This window comes from Theobroma umbraticum, unplaced genomic scaffold (assembly GCF_002168275.2).
Source record: "Theobroma umbraticum cultivar Fairchild unplaced genomic scaffold, ASM216827v3 scaffold_44.0, whole genome shotgun sequence".
Taxonomy (NCBI): domain Eukaryota; kingdom Viridiplantae; phylum Streptophyta; class Magnoliopsida; order Malvales; family Malvaceae; genus Theobroma; species Theobroma umbraticum.
Window position 1 is genome coordinate 6,387,438 of NW_018397255.1, and position 18,799 is coordinate 6,406,236.

The following is an 18,799-nucleotide window of genomic DNA, read 5'->3' on the forward strand; positions in this document are numbered from 1 at the left end:
AAAATACTAAATATAAAACTATAATATATAAAATATAAATAATTAAATATAATATACGAAATTTTATGTAATAATTAAATATATAAATAGTTAAATAATATAAATAGAAAGAGAAAGATAAAAGAAAATTTTATCTCCTCATAATTTCACAAAATGATGGTTAGAGGTTTCTGTTATTTCTTGTCCAAGCTCAAAAGCTCATAAATTTCTTTTGATAAATGAAATATGTTTTAACGGTGAGTTATAGAGAAAGAATTAAAGTAAAAATAAAGGGATAAAAGAGAAAAAGAAAGAGGAAGAAAGAATTGTGAAGAAATTTAAATTAAGGTAAACTTAAATAAGATTTATGAGGTTATTTTATTATTTTTTATTTATATTAATTTTAAAATAAAAAATTATTTTGAGGAAAACATTAAAAATATATAGTAAATAAATAATTCCCTAAATTTGGAAAAAATCTTTAAAAAATATATAATAGATAAAAAATTCTAAAAATTTGAGAGGGATCATTAATATATATAAAATAAAAAATTTTAAAAATTTATCATCTATTTTTATAAAACTAAAAATTTATTGTATTATTCATAATGAACTTATTTTAAAATAACATTAATGGATTTTTTGGAACTATTAAATTTATACTTTTATAATGCTTTTCAATTTGATTCTGTAAAGTTTTCAATAGTAAATACATAAATATAATAAGCAAAGGATAACAAATTTATATAAACAATATAATAATGCTAACATAATGATACAAAAGCATATATATATATTGTAAAACTCATGAAAATAATTCTTTTGTTGTTAATCTCAAATATAGACAAAATGTTGGGATGAAACTATGAGTGAAGAATAAAATTCTACTGATGAACAAAAATAGGAATAGAATGCGCGTGGGCGTGGATGTGGATGTGGATGTGGCTGTGGACGGCTGTTTGGTCTATAGTCATTGCGAATACTCAGACTTTTGACCAAACTTACTTATCCGAATGTAGTCAATCCATGGCAGCCAGTGGGGTCCACATAAAATCGTACGGTCAATAGGATTGGGTGATTCTTATGCCCTATCGCTAAGGCCAATTGGCTTGTAATTAAATTCCAACTTTGATTGGGAGTCTTTGGAATCACCCACTTTTTTTTTTGAGGATAATGTTATTTTGTCCCTACTATTGGATTACTCATAATAAGAATTTATTTTATCCTATTGTTTTTTTTTAAATATTGTTCATAATACGAATTTATAAAATTCCATACATTATATATAAAAATGTTAATTTCATATAAATATAAAATTATTCATGATATAATTATGTACTTCCAACTTATTCATAATAGTTTATTATCATGAACTGTTTTAATAGATTTATGTTCTCTTTATATTAAATTGGATGCCCTTCTTTGAAATTTGTACAGAGATTAAGAAAAATATTTTGATTTAAGTATTTTTTTATATTAGTTTTAACTTTTTTTATATGATATTGATGAATTATAGTTTTTGATACAGAAAAAGTAAAAAAAAATGTTAAAAGCAATATATATATGGAACATAAAAAAAAAGTAATTTTTTTGGGTGTTAAGAAAAAAGTGAAACTATTTAATTAATTAAACTATCTTCTGCTTAATGGTTTAGATTTTTGTGATATTAATGTAGTTAATTTAAAAATCTTATAGTATCTACATAAAGTGAGGTTAATTAAAGTATTAAGACTTGAAACACTGGACTTAGACCATTCTAGATCGGAAAATCTTACTCTAAGGGCTTATTCAAAATAAAGATTCATTATTTTTGAAGCATTGACATTGGGTTACATACTTATGTCACATTGTAGACCTAACTACTTAATAATCAAATCTAACCCATAATTTATAATTAGATTATGCAAATCCCCAAATGCAAAAATGTGATAGAAAAGACAACATGGTCTCTTCCTTTTTCTTGTTATAAGTCATCAAATGATTATATATATTTATAAATGAGTAGGCAAGAAAAACGAAACTTAAATGTTCCTCATGAAATAGGTAAAGATGGCCAAGCAAAAGGGGAATTAGAAGCTCCATGATGCAATTGAGACAATGAGACAAAGACAATTGAGAGTAGGACAAAACAAAAAGGCCCCAATTAAAACCTCTAGAAGCAGGATTAATATGAAGAAATTAATTTATATATCTGTTTTTTGGACTTTGAACACTATCGTGTCTGCGATTTGAACTGTTCAATTTCCACTAGTTTAGATATATGATGACATACAGCTTATAGTACAAGGACATGCTGGTCAATCACAACTTCTTCAAACAAACACAAAAATGAATGCAAATTCTTTTTCTTAATTTAAAGTAGTTTAGGGGTACACGTAATCGGAAAACTTTTGTGCATATATTTTATACAATGTAACAAAAATTTCCATAAACAACGAGAGAGGTTTAAAAGTTTCTATAAAAAGTGATTAAAAAATAATTATAAATATAATCACATTATATATATAATAATAAAAAAATTAATAATTGAAAGATGACAACCACCTCCTCAGTCATTGCCTTACTCTATCACTGTTCATAAATATTATAATTTCATGCAGGATATACCATTGGATCCGGCCAAATTGCATAAGAATAAATTTCAAAATAAAAGCTAGAAAAACTTTTATAACATTCCTCCTCTCAAAAGAAGAAAAGAAAGTAAGCAGTAGTTATCAAATGGGGTCTATTTGTTTTGTTTGAGTTTAATTATTCTCTACGAAGTGTCTACTTTCATGTACTGCTGATCACATGCTAAAGACTTTGATTTTTGAGAAGATATTGTTGGCTAGGTTAAATGACCATTCAACCTCATGCATGCTTTGATTTTGGAAAAATGAAATTTTGAATTTTAAATTTTTATAAATATTTTGTTAAGTGGTGTTCATGGTTAAGTTTTGAGTTTGATTTAATTATATATTTAAGGTAATTCTTTATTTATTATTAATTGATTTTAAGATGAATGTTTAATAACTTTCTTTAAGAGATAATACTTTAAAAAGTGCTGAATTATTAAAAAAAGTTAAATAAATTTTTATTATTTTTTTACATTAAATCAAAATTTTATTTTGAACTAAATAAATCATTGTTATTAACAATTAATTAACTATTGTTAGTCAAAATATCATTTATTATTTTATATCCACGTGATACTAATATGGTATTAACATAAACAATGAAAAATATTATATAACCATATTATCATGTCACTTCAATATATTACATTATCGTCTATTATAACATGTCAATGTGATACGTCAATATCATATAACATAATACGATAAGTAACATTTTAATTAATGATAATTAGTTAACTTTTAATTATAAACTTTTATTTGATTTAAAATAAAGATATATAAACTTAATTAAATATAATAAAAAATTAAGTAAAATTTTGTGAATAGTTTATACATTTTTTAAAAGTATTATACCTTTTCTTAAACCATCAACAACAAAACAAAAACATGGACAATCCAAAAAAAAGAACACTTTACTTTCTTGTCTAAAACTTAATAAAATAAAATAAAACCCTATTTATTTCTTAGAAGTTATCCTTTAATATAGTAATATTGGAGTAGTATAATTTGGAAGTCATAATGAGGTTCCCAATCTTTTTCCTTTATTGAGGATCTGGTTTTTGTTTGTAAAGCAATTTCACATTGCAGAATTTCAACAGTAGCGCTTTAATCAATTTGGAGTGAGTGAGTTTCCAATCCCACCTTGTAAAAGGCCCTTTTGACAATGATGAAACGGGTGCAAAAGTTTCGGTGGAAAAGGGTCCAGTTGTTGGTGGGTTTTCAACTGAAATCATAAAAACACGTGTCGGGCATGATGCTTAAGAAAATAAATATGTAATAATAATAGTAGTAATAATAATATAATGCTACTGTAATGCATGTGTCGGGAGGAAATCTTTGCTGACGAAAAGCTCCTGTCATTATTAAAGAGATAAATCAAAGTGCAAAATTATTCATTTATTATTTATTGACTCGTTAATTAAGTGAAAATATGAAATTCATGTTGTTAATCCATCGTATAAAGAGGGTAATTGTGGAAAAAATTATATAAGCGTTTTGTTTATTGGTCTTAGATTTCAACTGAAATTCTTAAAATTACATAATCTCGTTATTACAATATTTTTAACCTAATTACAATTGCTTTACATAGGACTGGCTTTAACGTTAAACTACCAAAGCCCTTACTTTAGACCTTATAATTTTATAGACTTCATGATTTTTTATAATATAATTAATTATATTAAATATATAAAAATTAAAATAATTAATAACATATTTATTTATTTTTACTTTTTATTAATTTTTAACTATTTATCTCACTTTCTCATTTATATAAAAATCAAAATAATTAATAAAATTACAAATTTTATCACTTTCTTAATTATGTGTATAATAGATATCTATTTTTTATCGCTTTTTAATTCTCATAATATTAACAATTCTCAATTATTTTTTCTATTTTCAATGAACCTAATATAATTTTAATAATCTTCAACTAATGATATATTTTTTAAAATTTTAATAAAAAATTCTCATTTAAATATTTAAGCACTTTAAGGATTTAAAAGTATTGAGCCACCCGTGACTTTACATAACACTTAATACATAATTTTCATCTAACAAAGGAGGAGAGTTAAGCCCGTGAATCAACGTAGAACAAAAGTTAAGGCCAACTTTTATTTGAGCCAAAACACATGTGAGAAGATTACTAATTAAAAGGAAAAAGGGAATGGGGCACAATGAGACTTACTCTTTTCCCGCCTCTCCCTCTCTCAATTGCATAACAAAAATTTTTATTCTTTCACATGGTAGATGCACATAACACTACCATGTTTTTGGAGTTGCTTAAATAAAGGTGAAATAGTATCAAAATCCTATACGAAGTGACAAAGATCATGAAAGTTTTTTTTTTAATAACTGGAAGAAGGAAGATTCAAATTTATTATTTAAATAAAAAGATCATGTACCAATTAATAAATTAAATATTCGAAATGTAAAATTATAAAAAATTTAAATCTTAAGAAATTAATATTTATTATAATGATTGTATAATTTATGAAAAAATTATCTGACATCTTAACATATATTTGGAGCTTCGGGATGGGAAGGAACTCATGAAAATCATCCCGAAAAAAAATCCTTAATTACTTTCCTGAGAAACCAATATTCCAAAAGTTATTTTTATTCTTCAAAATAGTGGAGCCAATGAGATGACAGGAAAGAAAGAGACGTATTAAGGATAGGAAAGTAAGGTATTTATACTTTGGTGCTTTGTTTTTTGATTTTGCAATAGATACCTGCAATATAAGGCTTGGCTTGACCATTGATGGCTTCAACAAAATTTAAAATCATGAGTTGCGTATATCATGGAAATACATGAAGTCTCTATACTTTCATGTATTTTTTCTTATCATCTTCAAATAACATTGGTGTTAATTTGCTTAAAAAATTAAAGAATATATGAAAGTTTTAAGCTACTATCTTTGATATTTCAATATAGCAAATTCTGTGTAACGACTATATATTAGAATCAGATTGAACATTTAATGATTGCTACAACTTTATCTCATGGATTGTTGTTTATATTTTTTGTTCATTCTGTTTTTCTAGTATTTATTGTTGTTGTTAAAGATTATATATATATATATATATATATGTATATTTGAGTCGCTTTTTTAGGTTTGTTAGTATGTTTAGATTATAGTTGATAATCTTATGCTCTCTTATTTTTTTTTCTGTTTTAGGATTAGCAAACTTGTGGGGAACTTATTAGCAGAGTCCTCTTGTTCACACGATATGAGTAGACAAACAAAAGTGATAATTAATTAACTTTAATACATTATGATATGCTTATGGAATCAATCAGTATGGATGAAAAGAGAGGCACATTAATTATGATCAAGGCAAGAAGTAACTTGAAAATGGAAAATAAGCTTGGATGTGAGTCTAGATACGATAGGTAACTTTTAGCTTCCTCAAAAAAGAACTTAACAAAAGAAAAAAAAGGAAAATTACAAAAATGATACTCAAGTTTGTAAAAATTATGCATTTGATCACTAACGTTTTTCTAAACTTCCAACATTCTTTAGTCACTGCCGTTACTCACTCGGGGGCCCAAGTCCGTCGCCAACAATGTGGTTTTTAAGGGTCCATTATGGTTGCATGAGATCGAACAAGACCACATACAAAGAAGCCCGCTCAGGCCACTACTTGGGCTACCAAAATGGAAAAACGAACTCTGGCCCGCCATCTATTTGTGGAAGCTTCGTCTGCAACTGGAATGGAAGAGCGTTCTGTTTATATTTTTTGTGTATCAGTTTAGTGCCTTTGTTAACTGATGGGTTAGAATAATGCGGTTTAGGGGCCTGTTTAGTGTTTGCAGAGGTTCATGGGATTTTAGGGAACGAATGATCATTCTGTGAGAGTTACCAGAAGATTACACGTATGTGTTAAAATATTTACTCTCTCAAGAAACGACGCCGTTTCAACAATCTAATTTGCGAAAGGCAAAAGTTTTGTTATGGACTACAAAGCGACGCTGCAATGATTTGAGAAGACACCCGAAACGAAACAGGGAAAATGGTGCACAACGCCTATGATTCCTTCGAGCTCCTCAATGATTGTCCTACTAAAATCGACGCCATCGAATCCTACGGCTCGAAGCTCCTCCTCGGCTGCTCCGATGGCTCCCTTCGAATCTACGGTCCAGATTCCTCTGGTGCCGACCGGTCTCCGCCGTCCGATCAGCACGCGCTGCGAAAGGAGCCCTACGCTCTGGAGAAAACCGTTGCAGGGTTTTCAAAGAAAGCTCTCCTTTCAATGCAAGTGTTGCAATCGAGAGAGCTACTCTTATCTCTCTCTGAGTCGATCGCTTTTCATCGGCTCCCGAACTTGGAAACCATTGCTGTGATCACCAAAGCTAAAGGCGCTAATGTCTATTCTTGGGACGACCGTCGAGGCTTCCTCTGCTTTGCTAGGCAAAAGAGAGTCTGTATTTTCAGGCACGATGGTAATTTCTTTGAATTTCTCCTTCAGTTTATCCCTTTCCTTTTACCAGTAAAACTCTAATGTTTCAAAAAAAATAAAAAATTCAAGGAAGCCAAAAGCAAAACTTGTGTTTTAACTTTGAATAAAAATCACATACTTAGATTTTTGAAAATTTTAAATACTATTTTTTATTTGGGAGAATAAATACATGATTTACTATTATATAGAATAATTAAATAAAATAACTGTGGCATTTGAATCAGTTGTTTATATTTTTTTAATTATGATTTCGATTTGTAGCAACTTTTTATTAATAAAAAAGCAAATAGCAAATGCAACAACTCTGCTGATTAAGTGTTATGATATGATCATTTTTTTTATTTGAGTTTTGTTAATTGGATAAATATTGCAGAATTAAGTGTTCTCCTCTGCTGACTGTTCAGTGGAATTGATTTAGGCTCTATTTGGTTGATGCATTTGTTTTTTGCTTTTCGCTTTTATTTTTTGCAAAAAATGAATAGGAATAAAAAAACAGAAAAAGAAAATCGACGACAAATAGCAAAATGCAAAAGCACCAATCAATCGGGGCCTTAATATTTAAAATGTTGTCTAGGAGGGCGAGGGTTTGTGGAGGTGAAAGATTTTGGTGTACCAGATACAGTGAAGTCAATGTCATGGTGTGGTGAGAACATATGTCTAGGTATTAGAAAGGAGTACATGATATTAAATGCCACGAATGGTGCATTGTCGGAGGTGTTTTCTTCCGGGAAGATAGCACCACCTTTGGTTGTTGCTCTTCCCTCTGGGGAACTTATACTTGGGAAGGTACTGACTTGCTGTAATAATTTATTTATGGCATTTCAGTTCTTTTGTTTAAGAGTAATAAGGAGTGCTGTTCCTGCCGTCTTAGGAAAATATTGGCGTCTTTGTGGATCAAAATGGAAAGCTTCTTCAAGCTGATAGGATTTGCTGGTCGGAAGCTCCTATTGTTGTTGTCATCGAGAAGCCATATGCAATAGCTCTGTTTGCAAGACGTGTTGAGGTAGTGTGATTCAATGCCAAAGAAGATTTGCTTTAGCCTATCATAAATTTATTTATGCATTTTCACTTATATATTCTTTACAGATTCGCTCTCTTCGAGTTCCATATCCATTGATACAGACGATTGTCCTCCAAAATGCTCGTCATCTTATAAAAAGTAACAATGCTGTAGTTGTAGCATTAAACAATTCTGTTTATGGGCTCTTCCCTGTTCCTCTTGGTGCACAGGTACTCCTAGTATGCTTAAGAAGTTTAATGCTGCCTATTATACATTTGTAGCTTTGGATCCAGATGCACAACCTTCTTTAAGCTTTCATATGAATCTTGATCCTTCTTTTTTGCCTGTTATTTATACTTTAGCATCATATTTTCCTTTTCTCTTGCAACTTTTTCATGCTTTTGACTATGACATGCTTATGCTAACTCTGAGGAAATGGTTGATTATTGCATTAAAAGGTTCCTACTTGCATTGCAGATTGTCCAATTAACTGCATCTGGAAATTTTGAGGAAGCATTGGCCTTGTGCAAGCTGCTTCCTCCAGAAGATGCAAGCCTTAGAGCTGCGAAGGAGGGGTCAATTCATATAAGGTAAAGTTTTCCCCATTTACAGCTATTACTTTGTGCAACTATATCAAGTTAATTGGCTTATATCATGTTTAATAAGAATCAATGAATTAGTCAGAGTGCTGATTTAATGTTTAATATGACACAGCATCAGTGTAGACCTTTTAGAAAACTTTGCATTTGGTCATACTCCTTACCGGATATTATGAAAAACACCGCATATAGAACATCTGGACTTAAAATACTTGAAAACCTTCTTTCCCTGGTATATGATCGTACTTTCTACAGGTTATTCAGGCTTGTTGTGTGTTTCTCAAATGATTTATCCTGGTTAAATAGTTGTTTCACCTTGTTGCAGATATGCTCATTATCTTTTTGACAATGCGTGCTATGAGGAGGCAATGGAGCACTTTTTGGCATCTCAAGTAGATATTACCTATGTGCTTTCTTTGTATCCGTCCATTGTTCTTCCCAAAACAACTGCAATTCCAGAGCCCGAGAAGTTAATGGACCTTTCTCTGGATGCTTCACAACTTTCAAGAGGATCATCTGGTCTGTCAGATGATCTGGAAACCTTGCTTCCACAACTATCAGAATCTGACGAGAATGCAGCACTTGAGTTCAAGAAAATGAGCCACAATACTCTCATGGCTCTCATTAAGTTCCTACAGAAGAAGAGATACAGTATTGTAGAGAAGGCTGCTGCTGAGGGAACAGAAGAGGTAGTTTTAGATGCTGTTGGAGATAATTTTAGTTCGACTAGGTTTAAGAAGTCAAACAAGGTGAGGCTAATTTCAATTTTTGTAACTGTCAACAATGTTTGTCAGAGCGAAGCATATTTTGTGATTCTATGTTAGCTTGCACATAGTTGATTGAAAATTATGCAGAAGTGCATAGTTGGACATAAACCAGCTAAAATCTTCGTACATTCAATCCCAATATATTGATTGCAAATTCTGCAATTACGTCAGTTAATATTCAAGTTCGTTTCATATTTTTCAAAATTTATATAAGCTTTCTTTTTCAATGATCTAACATTATGTTTGGTTCCTTAGGGGCGTGGTACCATTCCGGTTAACTCAGCTGCTAGGGAGATGGCAGCAATACTAGATACAGCCCTCCTCCAAGCTCTGCTTCTTACTGGACAATCTTCAGCAGCTTTGGAATTGCTGAAAGGTCTTAATTACTGTGATGTAAAAATATGTGAGGAGATTCTTCAAAAAGGGAATCATTATGCTGCTTTGTTAGAACTTTATAGAAGTAACTCAATGCACCGTGAAGCTCTGATACTTCTAAATCGATTAGTAGAAGAGTCAAAATCAAACCAATTGCAAGCTGAGCTCATCCAAAAGTTCAGTCCTGAGGCAATTATTGAATATCTGAAGGTCAGGTTATCAGTTAGTGGGAAACCTTTTTGGTTTTATTGCACTTAAGTATTTTAACCATTGGGCTTTCTGGGTAATCTGTGTCATATGGAATGTGGAAGATAATGTTATATTTTATGGAGGAGGCTATGTGAAGTTTTCCCCCTGAATAATATGAGAAGATAATGTTAATTTTTTTATAGCTTGACCTTAAGGCCCCATATTCCCTTAGCATGCTGTATAGATATTGCTTTTAATTTAATGCAATGTTTATTCCATGGGCTCTAGAAGATGCTGTGCTTGAACTTCTATATGCTGAATAGTTTGTCTGGTTTTGTTTGCAGCCTCTTTGTGGCACCGATCCCATGCTTGTCCTTGAGTTCTCAATGCTTGTTCTTGAAAGCTGTCCAACACAAACCATTGAGCTTTTTTTGTCTGGAAATATTCCAGCAGACTTGGTCAACTCTTATCTGAAGCAACATGCTCCAAACATGCAAACCAGGTACTTGGAACTTATGCTTGCGATGAATGAAAATGGGATCTCAGGGAACCTGCAAAATGAAATGGTAAAGACTCGTATTTTTTGTTATCGAAATAACTGTCAGTCGTCATTGAAGCTAGTGGAGTTCTTGTAGATGCCACTTGTGTTGGTGATAATGCAGCTTATATTACAAGCAATGACTATTGTAGGTACAAATCTATCTCGCAGAAGTACTTGAATGGTATTCAGAACTAAGTGCTCAACAGATATGGGATGAGAAGGCTTATTCTCCAACTAGGAAGAAATTATTGTCTGCATTGGAAAGCATCTCAGGATACAATCCAGAGGCTTTGTTGAGACGTCTTCCTCCAGATGCTTTATTCGAAGAGCGTGCTATTTTGTTAGGAAAAATGAACCAACATGAGCTTGCATTATCACTATATGTTCATAAGGTAGTTTTTGACCTAATCATCCAGTTTTTTCCTCTAAAGAAAGATAATTAATCAAAAAAGCTAAAAGATGTTGAACCTTTACTTAATAGATAAAGCTGAAAGTAACATGCTTATGTTTGTTAAAAAAGTTGCATAGATATTAGTTCATTCAAAATTCCTTTTTTTTTTTTTTACATTTTTGTCAAAAACAAATACTATATTAGGATTGTTTAGTCTGTTCTTTTTCCTTTTCTCTCCCTTCCCCCCATTTTTCTTCTTAAATTTCTTGTTCTTTTTACAAATATGCTCCTAGTAATTTAATTCCTCTTGACCTTTATAGCTTCATGTACCTGAACTGGCCCTGGCCTATTGTGATCGGGTTTACGAGTCTGTGGTTCATCAACCATTGGTTAAATCTTCTAGTAATATATACCTCACTCTTTTACAAATCTATCTGAATCCTCAAAGAACAACCAAGAACTTTGAAAAGAGAATTACAAATTTGGTATCATCCCCAAATGCAAGCATCCCAAAGTTTGGTTCAGCGGCTTCAATTAAAGCTAAAGGAGGACGTAAGAAAATTGCCGCAATAGAAGGTGCAGAGGATATGCGTATTAGTCCCAGTAACACCGATAGTGGTAGGAGCGACGGTGATGCTGAAGAATCTAGTGAGGAAGGAAGTTCTACTATTATGCTTGATCAGGTATTTGATCTTTTGAGCCGAAGGTGGGATAGAATCAATGGAGCTCAGGCACTCAAACTCTTACCGAGGGAGACTAAACTACAGGTATTTCCTAAAATCTTGAATTGCTTACAAAGGTCCTGAACCATTTGCATCTGAGCTTATATAATCATTAATATCTAAGTTGTTAGGTTTCCTTTTGGGCATAACATTGTCAATTGTAAGCTCTTTCCTGAAGGTATTTGTCTTTTACCTGCAGAACTTGCTTCCATTTCTGGGACCTCTTTTGAAAAAATCCAGTGAAGCATACAGGAACTTCTCTGTTATCAAGAGCTTGAGGCAGAGTGAGAACCTACAGGTATGTAAATTGTTTTACTTAACCAAAAAAAGTTTAGCACATAAAATGACTTATCACACGAGATTTTCCTGTTAGCATATTCAATATATATTTTCATGAACATCGCTGGTTCCTCAAAGAATACTTTTTTTGGTTTTCGTTCATCCAAGCATTTGCTGAAATCATATGTGAAACAGGTGAAAGATGAACTCTACAACCAAAGAAAAGCTGTGTTGAAGATCTCTAGTGATAGTTTGTGCTCTCTCTGCAACAAGAAAATAGGAACAAGCGTATTTGCTGTCTATCCAAACGGGAAAACGCTGGTGCACTTTGTTTGCTTTAGAGATTCGCAAAGTATGAAAGCAGTAGCCAAAGGCTCACCGCTAAAGAAGCGATGAGGACAAGCAGTGCTTTTCACATAATTCGGGGCCAGCAATACAGCAGTGGAAGTTGAAATGGGCTTCAATGGCGACACTGCAACGCGAATGGGAGTATGTCCGATATTTGATTGAGAATCACCCTATATTGTTTTGTGGATTTGTGTGAGTGTGGAATCTGGGAGACTCTTCTCTTTCTTTATTGTAGTAACTCCTCATTCTGGGTTACTCCGGATTTATCAAAACGAGTCTTGTAACTTTTGCTGTAAAAAAAAAAAAATTAATGTATCGCATTTGTGTAAAAATGGTGGGCATTAGATTTCACGGCGGAAGTGCTTTATCTTGGTCGTATTTTATGGCCCCCAGCCCAGTTTTCCCGTTATAGCTGTTGGAGCGTGGACAATGATCTCTAGTACTGTAGGTGAAACATTTGAACTCTAAAATGAAATGATAAAAAAGACCACTAATTCCATGAACTTTCTCCTCAATTTTTGGCCAATTCGACAACCAACGGCCACAAAAGTAGAAGCTATTAACATTTGGCTTAGCTCATTCAATTCCTAGCCATAAGCGATAACTCTAGTTCATGTTTAGTCTCAACATCAAAAGCCAGACACAGCCCAATGCCCACCTCCTAAAATGAGCCATAACGGGAAACTTTCTTTTCCCTTCATTCAACAGAAAATGCAGCGTTTGGATCAAAGGCTCGAAAAGATCAGGATAAACCAGCATCAAAAGCCAAAGCAAGGTCAAATTCTCGTCAATCTTAGATTGGAGGATTTTCAACGCAATAAGAAAATTAAAAAAAAAAAAACTGACAAATTTTAGGTAACAGAGAGTAAGAAACAGGGACGGTTTAACGGTACGTGTGTATAGTTTATTGAAGTACAACATTTTTGTGTTGCAATGTTGGTGTGACGAAGGGGAAAAGGTTTAGTTAGTTTCATAGTTGTAGTAATTTTTATTTAGGAGGCATTGATTTACACTGCTCTGTTAAATATGTTTGGATTGTAGGTTTCAAAGTCTAAGAGCTCCTTTTGTGACAATGAAAGGAGAGGTGCTAGACAATTATCCTTCATAATTTTGGATCTATATGTTCCTAAACTCTGCATAACTTTGCTTTTAGATTAAACTTGATTATCCACTATTCTCGTGCTTTCTTTGTCTCTCTATTCTTGAATGGATTTTTGATTGGGTTGATATGAATTTCTTTTGTTTATGTGCAGGTGTGGATATTGACATCAAATTGCTGACAGTAGTTGGGAAGAGGTTGAAGGTCACTATTAGGATACTGGTATAAACTATGAGCTTCTACTAAGACTGGCCACAGTCAGTCCATCTCCAACAATGTCTTTTAAGGGCCTATCATTATAGCTAGTAACAGTTAAAGCGGGATTGGACCAGATCAGATACAAAGAAGCCTGCTCAGCCCACCACTTGGGCTACCAAAATGCAAGAAAGCTCTTGCACGCCACCTGTCTGTTGAAATGTTTTTCCTTCAACCAACTTTGTCTGGAATGGAAGAGCATTCTGTTCTATTCTGTGTATCAGTTTAGTGTTTTTAAACTGATGGGTACTTGTTCGCCTTTGAAGCTTTGTCAGAATAATGCGGTTTAGGGGCTTGTTTAGTTTTTGCAGAGGGAAGTTACTGAAATTTTCCCTTCTTCAAACAATGAACTTCACACCACTCATTCATAAGGGTATCCTTTTACTGCTTTGCACTTTATTTTGTTTAGAGTTTGATATAGTGTAATGAGTTTAGTCTAGCATTGCAGATGAATGTTTGATTTTTCTTCCCATGTAGCTTTGAATTCGTGGGATTTTATGGAATGGATGATCTTCAATAAGCCCATCCATCTTTCCTATGATGTAAATTCAGTTTATTTTCTAAAAGGAAGTTTGGGTATATATTTGTGAGATTGACTTCAGAAAGTTATACATTGTATCAGGAAAACCTGTCGAGAAACTTCATGCTTGGATGTGTTGTTCTAGTTTTTCAACCAATGGTGACTTAAAAAAGGTCCATGAGAAGATGATGTTGGCAAAGGACTTGGCATGTCTTGTTGAGGAATCGTCTAATCAAGATGAGAGAAAAGCCAAGAGCAGAATGGAGCTCAAGAGGTCTCTTGAACTTCGCATAAAGAAGAGAGTAAAGGAGCAATATTTAAATGGGAAGTTTCACAACCTAATGGCCAAAGTGATTGCCAATCCGGCTACACTTCAAGATGCCTATAATTGCATTAGGCTCAACTCAAATGTTGACATATCAGTGAAGGATGATTCTGTTTGTTTTAAGTCCCTGGCTGAGGAGCTCCTTGAGGGGAGTTTTGATGTCAAAGCAAACACCTTCTCTGTCTCAACAAGAGGTGCAAGCAAAGAAGTCCTTGTCCTTCCAAATCTGAAGATGAGAATTGTTCAAGAAGCTATCAGAATAGTTCTAGAAGTTGTTTACAAGCCCCATTTTTCTAAAATTTCACATGGCTGTCGAAGTGGGAGGGATCACTCCACTGCATTGAGATACATCAGCAAAGAGATTGCTTCTCCAAGTTGGTGGTTTACATTAGTTTTAAACAAAAAGGTTGATTCTAGCATCCTTGCTAAGCTCATTTCAAAATTGGAGGACAAGGTAGAAGACAACCAGTTACTTGGTACTATCCAGAGCATGTTTGATGGACAGGCACTTAATTTTGAGTTTGGAGGTTTCCCAAAAGGCCATGGTCTTCCACAAGAGGGAGTGTTATCCCCAATATTAATGAACATATATCTTCACCTCTTCGATCAAGAATTTTACAGATTGTCCATGACATATGAAGCTCTTCATCCAGGCTTTGATAAGGATGAAGATATGTCATATTCCAAGTTGCGCAACTGGTTTAGGAGACAGTTAAAAGAAAATGATGCTAAGTACACAGATAATGATGATTCTAGCCCAAGAGTACATTGTTGCCGGTTCATGGATGAGATATTTTTTGCAATTTCTGGTTCCAAAGATGTCGCTCTTAGTTTCAAGTCTGAGGTTGTAGATTTCTTTAAGAATTCTTTGGAATTGGATGTTGATGATGAGCAAACAGAAATTCTACCATGTAATGAGTCTAATGGGATTCGTTTTTTGGGAGCTTTGGTTAGAAGAAGTGTGCAAGAAGGTCCTGCTACAAGGGCTGTGCACAAGTTAAAGGAAAAAGTGAAGTTGTTTGCTTCACAGAAACAACATGCTTGGAATGCTGGGACTGTTGGAATTGGGAGGAAATGGTTGGCTCATGGTTTAAAGAAGGTTAAGGAGTCAGAAATTGAGCATTTAGCTGATAGTGGCTCTACTTTGAGCAAAATTTCTTGTTTCCGTAAAGCTGGGATGGAAACTGATCATTGGTACAAGGTCTTAACTAAAATATGGATGCAAGACATTAAAGCCAAAGCAGCAGAAAATGAGGAATCTATCTTGTCTAAGTATGTTGTAGAACCAGCCCTTCCTCAAGAACTGAAGGAATCTTATTATGAATTTTTGAAGCGTGCAAATGAATATGTTTATTCTGAAACAGTTGCAACCCTTGCTCTTTTACCAAATTCAAGCGCAAACACTGGCTCTGTCGCTATCACCGAGATTGTTGCTCCAGTCAATGCCATAAAGAAGCGTCTCTTACGATATGGATTGACTTCCTCTGAAGGATATCCTCGTGTGGTTTCACTGCTTGTCTTACAAGATAACTTCCAAATTATTGACTGGTTTTCAGGAATTGTTTGCCGATGGCTTAGATGGTACCGTGAGTGTGACAACTTCAATGAGATCAAGCTTATAATTTCTACTATACTAAGGAAATCGTGCATTCGTACTCTAGCAGCAAAATATAGGATTCATGAAAGTGAAATAGAGAAACAATTTGATTCAGAACTATGCAGAATCCCCTCGACAGAAGAGGTGGAGCAAGAGCCGACATATGAGACATCAGATTCTCACTCTTTTGATAGTGATGAGGCCTTGATGTATGGAATTTCTTATAGTGGTTTGTGTCTGCTATCTCTGGCAAGAATGGTGAGCCAGTCAAGGGCTTGCAATTGCTTTGTTATGGGGTGCTCAATGGCAGCACCGAGTGTTTATACTCTGCATGCTATGGAAAGACAGAAATTTCCAGGCTGGAAGACAGGGTTCTCAAGTTGTATTCATCCAAGCTTGAATAAACGGCGAATCGGATTGTGTAAGAAGCATTTAAAGGACTTATATCTTGGTCATATATCACTTCAATCCATTAATTTTGGTGCATGGAAGTGACGTCTTTCAACAAATTTGTAGTGTCATTTAAACTGCAGAAATACTGAACTCCTGACCTTGTATTTGCTGTGGACTCTACAGAGTATGAAAGCTATTGTGAACATTCTAATTAAGCTAATGATGTTATAGGCTGGTCAATTTTAAGGTATGTACGTGAGAACATATAAAATTTATTCCATTTGTTCAGCTAATTACATGAAGAAAATGTGGAAATCTTTCTAAGTAATTTATAAGCTTAGTATTATCATTACAAAGTCATAGAATATGATTAATGGTAGCTTTAGCTTTGTTAAAAAGATCACAAACTTTTTTAACATTTTGAATTTTGGTATAAATCATATGATGGACATTATGGGCATACTTTTGTGATGAAAATGATTTGAAGATGTTTTCAACTCTGTGATTATATTATTTTTGTAGCCAAGCTGTGCCAAGTGATGGAATAATCGAGACTATAGAATTTGCTAATACCATAATATACGAATTGATAATTCTGATCATTTTGGTCTTTCACCCTTCTTGGCATCCCTGAAGCAAATTATGTTTCTAAACATTTTGCATTACGTAGTGTATGTTTGTCATGGTCTTCCCGCTGCAGTTTTTGAACTACAGTCAACAGTCTAAAATCTTTTATTGGGCTTCAGGACTTTTTTAGATTGCAAAGTCATTTGAACTATATAATCTTTTTAGCAGTTTGGCTTTCTAGTGAATGGATTTCTCAATGGTTCTTTACTTCAAATCTCAACGTTGAAGACTCTTCACGGCATTCCAGTTTATCATTAATAAAAACTCATCTTTTAAAAGAAAAAATTATAGTAATCCAATTACTCACAGCTATTTAGTTTTCTAAGATATTTCTTAGAAAGGTGCATGTAAAACAGTCTATTAAATTATTATAATCCAATTACTCAGAGCTATTTAGTTTTCTAAGATATTTCTTAGAAAGGTGCATACATCCTGTATACTTAAGGAAGTAAATCTTTATACAGTTTAGTCTAATTTTAATCTACATTAAAACTTGTTTTGAGAGGCTAGTTATACTTCTCTTTTTGATCATAATTTGAAATTTTGTGAAGCACTTTTGTTAGTGAAAATTGTTAAGAAACTTAATCACCAATACTTGATAAAGTCACATTTTGTGCAGTTACTAATTACTTGGAGCTCGGATATAAATTTGCATGCTTCTGTGTGTCTGTACATGTGTGGCTCACATCTGAACTAACCATGGTGAAAGTACAAAATGAAGCAAATAAAGCAAGTTTAGGTATGTTAAGGTGCGTAAGTCCCTTGTAGCAGAATTGAAAAGCCTGGTGTTGCAGGGTGCTGTATCATAGTACAATACTACAATTCATATGGCATGGCATTTTGTATATTACTTCGTATAATTACAGTGACATCATGATTGAACTTTCTTGGGAGGAAAGCAGGCTATGGTTCTATGGATTTTGTAACGTAGGTTTGAACATTAATCTCTCACATTGTACATGTGCTAATGAAAGCTAGGTATCATAATGGTAAGAAGAGTATCAAAAGAAACCTTTCAAAAAGGGATACGCTGTTAAATAAATCCTTGAAGCTGTTTTCTTGTAAATCATGACTCAATGCAAAGTTCCTTCCCCCAGCCTAACGAACAAGACAATGTGAATGGTTATGCATTCTTGCTTTTCCATGCGTGCCGCTTGCATTGGTGCTATAGTTTTAAAGGAGAACTGTTTAAGGATTTGATGGTGCTTATTATTATTTTGCTTTAACAATATATCTTATTGGTTTATCTATTTTAATTGAAAGATCAATTCTTTGGTGGCAGATTACCTTGCTATGATTTATAGAATTCTAGTCATTCTGTTATTAATCTTTGCCCCAATGATATTGCTCAAAATTTGAATGGTATTGATTAGATTTGGGACAAGAAAATCAATAAACTGCTCAATTTTTGCACTTTGGATAGGGATGCTTTTTACTCTCTAGATCTTTGATTACATCTCTTCCCCTCCTCTTTGCCAGCATTTTTTTCTATTTAGATTCGGGTTATAAATCTTGTATGCTAATTGCTTGCTTTTGCTCAGGTATCTTCTGTAAGCTGGGAAATATGTCATGCATCTTGCATCTCATTCACTAAACATGATTAACCATAATAGTGCAACATTAAGAGGACTTGCAGTTTGGTTTGCTTGATCTGCTGTGTGCAAAACCTCTAATGATTGCAAAGTGGAGTTGTGCAGAATTTCTTTCAACA

At 33.1% G+C, this 18,799-nt stretch overlaps 2 protein-coding genes across 5 annotated transcripts; both read left to right on the forward strand.

Moving 5' to 3' along the window:
* The first annotated feature begins 6,487 nt into the window (after window positions 1-6,487).
* On the forward strand, window positions 6,488-12,604 carry LOC110429333 (vacuolar sorting protein 39-like). Its single transcript, XM_021445316.2, has 12 exons — window positions 6,488-7,044; window positions 7,636-7,847; window positions 7,933-8,064; window positions 8,148-8,291; window positions 8,539-8,651; window positions 8,986-9,409; window positions 9,683-10,012; window positions 10,336-10,557; window positions 10,682-10,924; window positions 11,244-11,690; window positions 11,845-11,943; window positions 12,120-12,604. The coding sequence occupies exons 1-12, from the start codon at window positions 6,615-6,617 to the stop codon at window positions 12,318-12,320; spliced, it is 2,997 nt and encodes a 998-aa protein (XP_021300991.1). The 5' UTR covers window positions 6,488-6,614; the 3' UTR covers window positions 12,321-12,604.
* Window positions 12,605-12,758: 154 nt separating this feature from the next.
* Window positions 12,759-16,782, forward strand: LOC110429335 (Intron maturase, type II family protein). 4 transcript variants are annotated; one of them, XM_021445319.1, is made up of 4 exons: window positions 13,145-13,161; window positions 13,314-13,356; window positions 13,526-13,999; window positions 14,249-16,782. In XM_021445319.1, the coding sequence occupies exons 3-4, from the start codon at window positions 13,906-13,908 to the stop codon at window positions 16,561-16,563; spliced, it is 2,409 nt and encodes an 802-aa protein (XP_021300994.1). In that variant the 5' UTR covers window positions 13,145-13,161; window positions 13,314-13,356; window positions 13,526-13,905; the 3' UTR covers window positions 16,564-16,782. The 4 variants fall into 4 exon arrangements, with proteins under 4 accessions (XP_021300992.1, XP_021300995.1, XP_021300994.1 ...); XM_021445317.2 differs by lacking the exon at window positions 13,314-13,356 and having other exon boundaries at window positions 12,759-13,161; XM_021445320.2 differs by lacking the exons at window positions 13,145-13,161; window positions 13,314-13,356 and adding an exon at window positions 12,759-13,047 and having other exon boundaries at window positions 13,526-13,593.
* Window positions 16,783-18,799: the final 2,017 nt, after the last annotated feature.